This window comes from Pinus tabuliformis, chromosome 8 (assembly GCF_031772625.1).
Source record: "Pinus tabuliformis cultivar Carrire ecotype Pingquan chromosome 8, CPIR1, whole genome shotgun sequence".
In the NCBI taxonomy this organism is placed as follows: Eukaryota; Viridiplantae; Streptophyta; class Pinopsida; order Pinales; family Pinaceae; genus Pinus; species Pinus tabuliformis.
The window spans coordinates 306,965,547-306,976,752 of record NC_142294.1 but is presented as its reverse complement, the minus strand read 5'-3'; the positions used below and the strand labels follow the sequence as shown (position 1 = coordinate 306,976,752).

General features: G+C 37.9%; 1 protein-coding gene across 1 annotated transcript; it reads left to right on the top strand.

Moving 5' to 3' along the window:
- The first annotated feature begins 5,868 nt into the window (after positions 1–5,868).
- Positions 5,869–7,657, top strand: LOC149235364 (uncharacterized). Its single transcript, XM_089461369.1, has one exon. It carries the CDS (start codon positions 5,942–5,944, stop codon positions 7,373–7,375), a length of 1,434 nt encoding a protein of 477 aa, XP_089317495.1. The 5' UTR covers positions 5,869–5,941; the 3' UTR covers positions 7,376–7,657.
- The last annotated feature ends 3,549 nt before the right edge of the window (positions 7,658–11,206 follow it).

Sequence of the window (11,206 nt, the reverse complement as noted above, 5' to 3'; positions counted from 1 at the left end):
AAGGGGATAACCATATTTACACTATTGTAGCTATAGATGATGTGCAGTATTGCTGTCTATACATTACCTGCATTTGATATGTGGTCTTACATATTATGAAATCAATATGATGCGCTACATAATGAGATAATTAGATTATGTATTCCCCTTCTTTGGCTTTGCATGCATGTTTTATGTGCATGTAATTTCCATTCCACATGTAGTTTGCATGACTTTCATTTTTTGTGGAACTTGATAACACTGATAATTTAACCCTACTACCTCGAGAATAGGGAACCAAGGCAGAGAGTTGTTATTTCTTTGCCGCAGTCATTTAAAGATTCAATCTATTTTCAAATAAGGAGGAAGCCCGAAGATGCTAGCAAAAGCTGGCAAGCCCTGTCTGGCTATTACAAATATGGTGGAAGGTCTCTACTCAGAGTATGTGGGAGCCAACAAATTAGACCAACTGGCCATGGTTTTAAAATTGTTCACATACTTTCATTAACTATTCACAACAAACCAACCAATTTGTTGTGTGTTAAAAATGCATGGCACAAATTTTCATAATGTACACAAGGATTTACATATTGATTTCTTTTAAATAATAGGAGCTCGAGTCATTTTATTGTACACAAATTTTCATTATTAAAAAAAAAGCAGAATAAGTTTGCCATATTGTGTTTTTAAATTCTAGTTCTCTGGTGAGAGCGACAATCGGTAAACACACCCTTTTTACGTTTATATAGGAAAATTTGGTATCATGTAAAACTAAAATAGTAGTTGAGTGTCCTTGAACACAAGGGGATACCTTGGAATGGAACTGCATCATCTTAGAACGAAATCTTCTTTGTCTTGATCATGATCATGTGTAACACTTGGATCTCACAGCCCGACATTCTTTTCATTGTTTTTTCTTCGAACCTCTAGCCTAAAGCCCTTCTAGGTGGCCCACTTGCCACGCAAGTCAACTCCTTTTTACGTTGACACAATAAAAGGAACACTCATAACAGCCCGTTGGGATAGGAACTCCGGGGGAGACCCAACTTGTTCCTATGACCAATGCTTCCAGCCAACTTAAAATGAGTGAAGGTTACAAAGACCTACGTAAATACCTCCAGGTGGACCCCACTTGGTCCTTAACTTTAATGGTTCCGACTCACTCTACTAACCTAACGCAATGAGGAAAAGGCATTACAAATGTTGTTGGGGTTGGAACCTCTGGTTATGAAACCTTCGAGCAGGGTCCACTATGCCACGTCTGCCTGACACTCCCTTGTATGCTCTTCCTTCTACTTTCTAGGATTAAGATCTCTACCCTGACTCCCATCATTTATGTCTCTCGTCTCTGTCTACTCTCATATCCCGACACTGTTACTTAATGATTTTCTCTTTTCTTCGAAAAGACTAAGTGTTTTCTCCTGCGTGCTCTCGCCTGTCCTCAACTTCCTTAGTTTCTCCTGCAATGCTCTTTCTTCTTATGGATCTTGAAATTAAAGATCCACTCCAGTCTCTGCTAATTTACGCACTCTGCCAAAGTTTATAAACTAACTGTTGCGCCATTTTTCCCATGCTCATACTGTGCAACTCTGATTGTTGGATGATTACTTTGTGCACGACATTATCCATAAGATCATCGAGTCATGTGTAAACAACCTACTTACTAAATCCCAATTACATTATGACCATCCTTGATACCTATGTACCATGCTCCTGTGCCTGTGTGCTTATAAGAGTCACTGAAACTTGGGCAAATGTGCCTGACCTTGGGTGAGTTGTTAGGTTTTCTTATATTTCGCTGTGGCATTGACATTGACCCAGCTAAAGCCAAGGCTATTCCTGAGATCCCTAAACCCTGTAATGAGAGAGCCCTCAGGTCCTATTTCTTCCGCTACCCACTCTGATCTTACTCTATAGCAGGATCATTGATCGCCTCATTGATCAATGATTTCTACTTCCAAATCTTGCGTTCTCACTTCTCCAAAGTGTTATGGTTCCTCTGTGCTACTCTGATCTTGCAAACAATGTATGTGAACACACAAATCTCTCCAGAGCTTTAACATAATAATTAAGTATATATACGTAATAGGTTGTCAATTGATAACAAGGCTCACATTTTGGATCCACACAATCGAAATAGAGTATCCTCATATATTATATAGAATAAATTACAAAGGCCCCTTGGCTTGGAATACATCGTTCGACCCTTTCTTGGCCTTTTGGCCCTACATGGCCAAAAACCTCTCTATTCTCTCTCTATACACTTGGCCACTATTTCATGAAATTGTTTACCTAATTATACAAATAGGATTCTAAACTAATTAAGGTTTAGATCCACTATTTTCTTACCTAAACTAGATCCTCTAAATCCATATTTTCCTCAAAAGATCTAACTAAATCTCAAATATGTCTAACCCTTTCAATATTCTCTAGACTTTTCCCAAAGAATATATCTAATTACAATTGTATTTCTATATATATATATATTTCTAGATCTCTCTAAAAACATAAGAAATACAATAATTAAATAATTACATTCAATTAGGGAACCAACTCCCTTGGTAAATACAAACCCTTAAATCTAGTCAAAATACAATTTTGACTCGGAGGTAAGATGCTCCAGATCCAAAGCTTCCAAATCCAATTGATCAAGATCAATATTTTGGTTTTCAAGAGAAATAATGGCTTTAGCTTGCAACAACCATGGAATTTTCACACACGTAAACTGGTTATTTTCATAGAAGTAAGTTGGTTCTTCTTCGTTATCAAAGTCATGAGAATTAATATAATTGTCGTGGCCCCACCTAATCTATTGCATAAGGGGCACTGGTTCAAAGAAATAGCATTGCCGACAAGGGCTACTGACCACATGCAACACTTGTTTAACACTACCCTATGCTATATGTAGAGATTATCACATGATAATTTTCATAAAATAATTTTTATTATATTATTTTTTAGTTAATTATATTGTTTTATGATATATATATTTTTAATATGTAAATATTTATAATTATTTTTAACATATAATTTTGTTAAGAATTTCTATTAAATTATAAACATTAGATTAGTATCTTTCCATCTCATTATCGTAATTTGTTTCAAGGAAAATTAATGAGTGGTGGCTGGCGTTACTATCATAGGACTTAATATCGAAACTTTCTAAATCAAAATACTAAATTAACTATATGCATGGTAAAACATTGTTGAGATTCAAGATATAATATCAACATAATCATTTCGAGTTATCATGGTTATACATCTAGTTATGAAGATTAATTATGTAACCAAAATTTCAACCAAGAATTCTGAACTATCATCATTTATTAGAAGATATCACTTAGGGTCAGGTCCTGTGCACTAGAACTTGCTGAAGGGTTTAAGGCTACACTGAAGATGTCTTTCAATATGCATTAGGCGAGCATCAAGGTTGGCCAAGCAAGAGAACTGGTGGTGTTGGATTCTTTGAATTTAATTGAGACATGCAATGATCTCATTGTAGTCCTCATATTTCTCTTTTAACAAAGGGTCCAAGAGTGTCTTCATTTGCCAATGTAGTGTAATAGAATTGAAATATTGACTCTATCTTCCCCTGGTATGGCCAAAGTCAGGTACCCAACTGGCAATTTTAGTTTGGATTTCTAAGTTAGAGTAGGCATGGAGATTAGTGGTGGTTAATGCTTCTAATTGACGAACCTCAGTCTAGATTTTATGGGGGTTGGGGGCATGGAAGATGGCAAAATCCGATTGGGCTTGTGTCTGGGTGCGGGGCCTGCTTGAGGGTCCTCAACCTCCAAACTCCTGCAGACATCTCGCCTTCTTACATGACATGGCGTTGGAGAAAAGGCCAACTGCAGAAGAAAATAACCCCTAGAGGAGGAGAAAACTAATAGTACCAACAAGATACAACCAAGGGAGAGTTGTGAATTTGTTTAGAGACTTGACCCGAATAAATGGTGTGAGAGAGTGAAGCAACAAGTGCTAAGATGACAGAGCCAAGGGAAGGCTTCAGGGTTGGATGAAGGACCTAGAGAACCACAATAGTCTCAGAGAGTCAGTTACCACTAAGACACCCTGTAGTCCAAACACCCATGCAAAGAGAGACAAACTCAAATTTTGTAAAAGAGTGGTTATAGGAATCGTTACCCAATATTTGTCAGCTCACCTAGCTTGGCTATTCTTCGGATAACTCTTTGCTTTCTCTTAAATTTCTTGAATGCCCTATGTCAATCCTTCCTCTGCCTCGTGCTTGTGCATGAGTCGCTTCCTGTAGTATTGCAGTTGTAGACAATGTTTGTTCCCCAGGAACAAAGACCTTTAATGACCAATACACCTAGACAACTAGCATTATAATAGAATTGTCCCACGTGTAGTGGGGGGACTCCGCTTGCAGCGTAGAAGGATGCAGATCGACAATAGGGGAAGAATGAACGCCCAATGAGAGTAGAATCTATCATCGTAATGTTGTATACTAGAGAGTCAATTGGCATGTGTGGTTGCATGGGGTAAGATGGCCACGCCAACCCCCTTTTTGGGTGGTAGGCCTCCCCATACTGCTAACTCTTTGTCCAACACCCCAATTAAGGAGAAAAAATAATATTTTAAATAAATGATTGAAAAACACTATATTTATTTAAAACAATTTAAAAATTTAGATTTCTTTTTGGTGTTTAGAGAAATTGGTAATTAGATTAATTTTGTACATGATTCCACATTTAACATTAAACCTTCATCATTCAAATTACTTTACATATCAAGATTTACTAAATTAATAAGAAAAAAATAAAAAGCATGTAATCTAAAGACGCTGCAAATTTATTAAGAAAACAATGGAAATTCCGTTACTATTGATTTTTTTTGGAAATCCTAGTCACATCTGTCAAGCTTCAAGATTTTGGGTGACACAATGGTTTTTGACAGTGTTGAATTCATTTCCATCCTACAAGATTCAAACACTCCTACCATCCGAATTTTTGGAGAAAAAATGATCTGATTCCTACCCCTTTTGGGTCTCAATTTGCCAACTTGATAGACAACTCCAATAAAAATTAAGGAGTCGTCCACTGAGGCGGAAGAATTGCCCGGACGGCCAAAAGTGGCCGCAAAAAAAATTCAAAAAATTTGTAGACGCAGTTTTTGAATCATGTTTTTGATGGTGGAAATTGATTTAGCGCCATCAAAAACTTCTAGGGCACCTAAAATTATGAAGTTTGACAACTTTTACTTGGATTTACAAAAATCCCTACCAAAAATTTTCAAAATATCACTGGAATTTCCATAACTTTCAGGGCAAAAAAACATAATCGTTAGACTACGCCAAAAATTAATGCATCCCCTGCTGCATCCCATGATCCTACCATTACTTTTTGGAGTCGTCTACGGAGACGGAGGAATTGCCCGGCCAAAAGTGACCAGAATCTGGGCAAAAAAATTTCAAAAAAAAAATTTAAAGTACCTAAAATTTTGAAGATTCACAACTATAACTTAGATTTACAAAAATCCTTGTCAGATTTTCACAAAATATGACTAGAATTTCTATAACTTTCTAGGAAAAAAGCAGTTTGGTTAGGCTACTGCTTACTTTCCATAGAATTTATAAAAGCTAACAATGATTTGCTTACGACAGCATTTTTGAATGGTCAAGTCTGGCTCATGTGGCCTCTCGGTCATGTCCTGACTCCGTAGCCCGCCGGACTGGGCTACCATTCAAATGCTGGCGTACACCTGAGCTCCCTATTAAATTTCACAATCCGCAGGATACGATTTTCGTAGTCAGATTTTCACCACAGACACGTTACACTGTAATTCACTGTACACCTGTTCCTGCTCCACATAAAAAATCTCCGTATATTACGTCCTTCCAAGTTCCCATAGATTATTTTGCGCGCTGTGACAATTCCAAGAGCTTGGGTTTTCAATTTGTCTCAGGCAGCTCTGAATTTTCAATTTGCTAACCTCTCTCATGCTTTTCTGCAGAATGTTTCCTGCCCCAAATTTCTTCTTGCAGGTCCAAAAATTCCTCCTGTTTTGTTACACCACAGCTTTGATTTTGTCACTAAATCTATATGCTGCTGAAGTTGGTGGGTTCAACAACAGTTCCATGGATGAAGAAGAGATTGCAGGATTGTTTGATGTAATGGAAGCCATTTTGGATGATCCAACCTGGAGATCAACTCACCAGCATCCCTGCACAGATGATCCATGGCCTGGAATTGGGTGTGAAGCAAGTCCTGATGGCCTTCTCCATGTAACAAAGCTGCACATTGGTCTGGACAGCACAGAGAGTTGCAGACAGAATTCTCTTCCCAGATTCTCTTCTTCTATTTTCAAACTCCGGTGCCTCAAGAGCCTTTTCATCTTCAACTGCTTCCAGGTATCCTATGCCACAATCCCTCCTGAGATTGTTAAATTATCCCCATCTCTGGAAGTGTTAGTATTCAAATCCAACAGTGCTCTGTTTGGCTCAATACCCAGAGAGTTTGCAGGCCTGACTAAATTGAAAGTTCTGAGTTTGTCTCAGAATGGCCTGAATGGCAATATCCCACCAGAGCTTGGAAAGCTGGAAAAATTACAACACTTGGATCTCAGTTACAACAAGCTGACTGGAACAATTCCGGATGAGTTTGGAGGCCTTAAAAGTCTCTCCATTCTTGACCTCAGTGAAAATAAGTTGCAGGGGCCTCTGCCTCCATCTATTGGGAACTTGTTGCTGCTGCAGAAAATAGATTTGAGCTCCAATAATCTTTCTGGAAGAATCCCTCCAGTGCTTGGGAAGTTGCAGAACTTGTCTCTTTTAGCTCTAAGCAGAAACCACTTTAATGGCCCCCTGCCTGATACCTTGAAGTCCTTGAAAAATCTTCAATACTTAATGGTTGAATCCAATCCCATGAACTCTGCTTTGCCAGAATTTTTAGGATCTCTGCCCAGATTATCTGAGCTGAGTCTTTCTTCTGCGGGATTTGAGGGCTGTATACCCAAATCTTTGTCCAGTCTCAGCAATCTGAGTGCTCTGGCACTGGATAATAACAGGCTCAATGGGTCCATTCCTTCAGATTTGGGAGAACTGCAGTTTTTGTTTCAGATGAATTTGAGTGCAAATTTTCTGAGTGGAGAGGTACCATTCTCTGTTGATTTTGTGAAAAGGCTTGGGAACAAATTGGACCTGAAGGGGAACCAGGATTTGTGTGCCAGCAAAAGATTGTCTCAGGCTTCCACTGTTACTGATCTTCGTCCTTGTTCAGATGAAGAGCGTGGCAAAGTTTCCTCTGCTCGCATGACCAGTAGTTTCAATGAGCCCAGCCAGCAAGCAGGATCTGGCTTTTCTAGAACCGTTTCTGTCCAGAGATTGAGAAGTTGTGTATCGATAGTTTTGTCTGTATATATATTTATGTTATGAAGTAACTAAACTGTTTCACGGCATTATTATCACGTCGTTCTTGTACTTAGATGGTTTGTAGCTTGTTACTCAAGCTGTGTATATTATACTGTGTATAGTATACAAGGGTTTTGTGTCAAATTTTAAAGAGTTGTTGGCCCCCAAGAGGTAGATCCATACATAATTTTTTGTTGATACCGGCAGAGCAATCAATCTGTTTCTAATGAACTTTCTTACATTTAGAATTGTTAGTCTAAATGAAGACATGTATATTTGAAAATGAAAATGGAGACATGTATATTTGAAAATGAAAATGGGATTTAAAAAATTTGATTGACAGGAGCACAGTTATGTTTATGGTAGATTTAGAAAATTTGATGGATGATGTAACTGGCTTTTAAAGTTTACAATGAAATGCATTATATACCCATTTTTCAGTGGTGATGTAACTGGCCTTTAAAGCTTACAAAGAAATCATATATATATATATATATATATAATTAATTATTAAAAGGAAAAATTTTAAAGTTTTCAATGAAATACATTATATACCCATTTTTCAGTGGTGATGTATCTGGACATTAAAACTTACAAAGAAATCATATATATATATATATAATTAATTACCGAAAGAAAAAAAAACACGTTTTTAATCATTAAATTTATTAAAAAATTATCAATTATATATATATATATATATATAATTTAAAGTGAAATTGGTTGCTAATCTATTCCCAAAACAGTTTGGAATTGAAGAGTTAGGCTCTGCCTTGCATGCTAATCTATTCCCAAAACATTTTTGAATTAAAGAGTTGGTTTCTGCCTCACTTTTACGTTTTTACAGTTTCTAAGGTGAGTTCTATGAACAACCTTGTGGGGTGGCAATGGGTTGTCCTTTTTTCCTATAGTTGCTAACTTATTCATTGAGGATTTTGAGACCAAGGATTTTTGCCTCAGCGAATTTTGCCTTAAAATATGGAAGAGGTTTGTTAATGATACTTGGATCATCTGGCCCATGGTCGCGAGAAATTAGATTTGTTTCTTAACCATTTTAATTCCCAATCAATCTCCATCAAATTCATTATGGAGGTTGAGGTAACGGGCACCTTCTTTTCCTTGACATCCTCATCTCTAGAATGAATGATGGTTTCGTTTCTCATCAAGTTTTTTCGCAAAAAAACTCATGAAACAATATCTTCATGCTAGTTTGCATAATTTTCTAGCAAAAACGCTGGGGTCCTTAGCACTTTTGCAACCTGTGCTCTGAGAATTTTTGATGAGGATCACCTAGTGCAGGAAAAATCTCATCTTCTTAAAGTTTTTGAAAATAATGGGTATAGCATAATTCAAGGATTTTCAAAGACCTTGTAAAGAATCAAGGCTTAAGACTATTCGTGATGATCCTATCTCTAAGGTTCAACTTCCATTTATCTAGGGAACCATTGACAAGATTGACTATATTCTTAAAAAGAATAGAATTTCTACTTCGTTCAAACATTTTAATACCATTAGAAATTCTCTTAAATCTGTTAAAGACCCTGTGGACCGTAAATACATGAAAGGGGTTTGCTCGATCCCTTGTTCCTAGGGGATCCCTACATTGGAGAAACTTGTCACTCCATTAACCAGAGAATCCAAGAGCATGTCGCTGACATTAGGCACAATCGTTTCCACTGTTCAACTCTCGTTGAAAATACAGAGAAATCCAAGCACCATGTCTGCATTAAGGATTCCAAAGTCATTGTTAGGGTTTATCACTTCCACCATATGAAGCTTAGAGAGGCTTTTGAGATTGAGAAACATGCAGTCAATCTCAACATGGATGATGCTTGGAAATTAAGTAAGAGCTAGATTTCGACCTTCTCTTCTTAATTTCACCCTGTTATAGACATTTTTGGGCACTGCAACCCCAATCATAAATGTCCATAAACCAAGGGCTCTTAAGTCCCTAAAAGTGTTGTTCCAACCTCTAAAAGAACAAGGTCAACTGATTACATCTTCTCCCAGAAGTTCTCCATGAAAAACTATTCAGAACTGGTCAAAACTGAACCATCTCACCTGCTCCATGGTCAAAGTGCGCTGCATCCCACCTAAATACACACGGGAGGTGCGATGCATACTGAAAAGCCCTTCTATGGGGTGCGATGGGCGAGAGTGGACAAATGGCAGGGTCAATCTGCAAGGCGGAGGATCATGGAATCTTCCAGAAACTTCTCCTGTGACACTTACCTCTCTGCATTCGCCCAGGGATGAGTAAGAGATCATCAATTTCCAAGTGGAATCAAGAACTATCAGAGAGAGGAAACTAATCAAATCTCAAAAGCTGACTCACCCCCTTGCAAACATCTATATATGGATCCCTCATCCCAGATATCCAGAGGCTGGAATTTTGTATTTTGTAAGGAAGTGCTGCTGGTTTCTTGGTGCAACATCATAGTGTTGGGTGATCTAAGCTTTTCATGAGGTAAAGAAGGGCTTTCTTGCTGAGAGGATGACGCTGGGTCAGAACAATTGGCTGTAATTCTCTTTGCTATTCTTGATTATTAATAAAGCTATTCAAGTTTTCCTCCACATTTTTGTATGATTGATGATATATGCATTTGTGTGGTCAATATATATCTGGTCCTATATTGTTTATGATAGTAGATCTCTGTTCTTGGATAGTATTATGCTGCTTTGATTCCACAGGTGCTCTTTGAAGCTGGGTGGACGAGGAAGCGAGTGGCAAAGATCTATCAGAAAGGAGAGGAATCAAGCAAGGAACCAAGCGCAAGACAGAGGTTGGTCTCCTTTATTCCCCTCTTATCTACTTCTCATAAAGGAAAACAAAAGTGGTTTTAGTTTGTTTGTTTCTAAGGTAGCTACCAGCGTTAGTGGGACTAGCAGCTCTGCATAGACACTAGATTTCCCGATAACAAAATGGCGACTTCGCTGGGGAGCGAATAGATTGTTTGTTTGTCTATATTTGTTTGCTTTATAAACTTACAAACGAAGCCTGAAGTCAAGCCAACTAGCCTTCAAACTGCATTTGCTATGCAAGTGCAAAATAGATCAATGCTGCTTCAGTCTATCTCCGGGTTTTGTTTATAAACTGAACAACCGATTTACAAACTCTCTAATTGCCCTTGTGGTGGCTTTAGTAACCTCCTTAGATCTACCCCTGTGATTTATTTACTGATTACCACTTGCTCGGCCAAAATCCCTGAACTGTGCTGCAAACTGTGATCAAGAACTGGATTAAAAGTCTCGCACTGTACCATCGCACCCTCTCTTCAAGGGTCTCATTATGCATCGCACTTCCCGTGTGCTGTAGGTGGGATGCATACTGGAATCCCTGTGTAACAGGTGTGCTGATCAGAAAGGGCTAATTTTGCCTTCAGACTTTGGTTTTTTCACTCTTTTCAGCGCTATTCAGGGGTTTTGCTGTCTGTAATCAGTGTACCTCTGTTGGAAACCCCCTTCCTTGCCATTATTCCGCCTCCATTGTGCAAAGAACTGTAAATGTTTTTATGTATTGTGAGCCATTTTCAGTTCTCTTTTACAAAGAAGTAGCGTAATTGAACTGTCGTTTCTTCATTTGAAAGTGTCGCAAGTGTCGTTTTTAGTCATAGAAGAGAATCCGATTGTTCTTGATAGTCAATTACACTGTTACTCTTGTATTTGATTTGAATTAGTGGTTTTTTCAAGTGTCGAAAGCAAGTTTTCAATTCCAAAGAACAAAGTGTCGTCATTGTCTTCATTTTGTCTTGAAAAGAAACTTGTTAGTAATGTCGCTTTGAAAAATAATTCAAATTTGTGCTTAGCTTTCTTTCTATCATTCACACATTAAGAAGGCTGAAAACAAATACATGC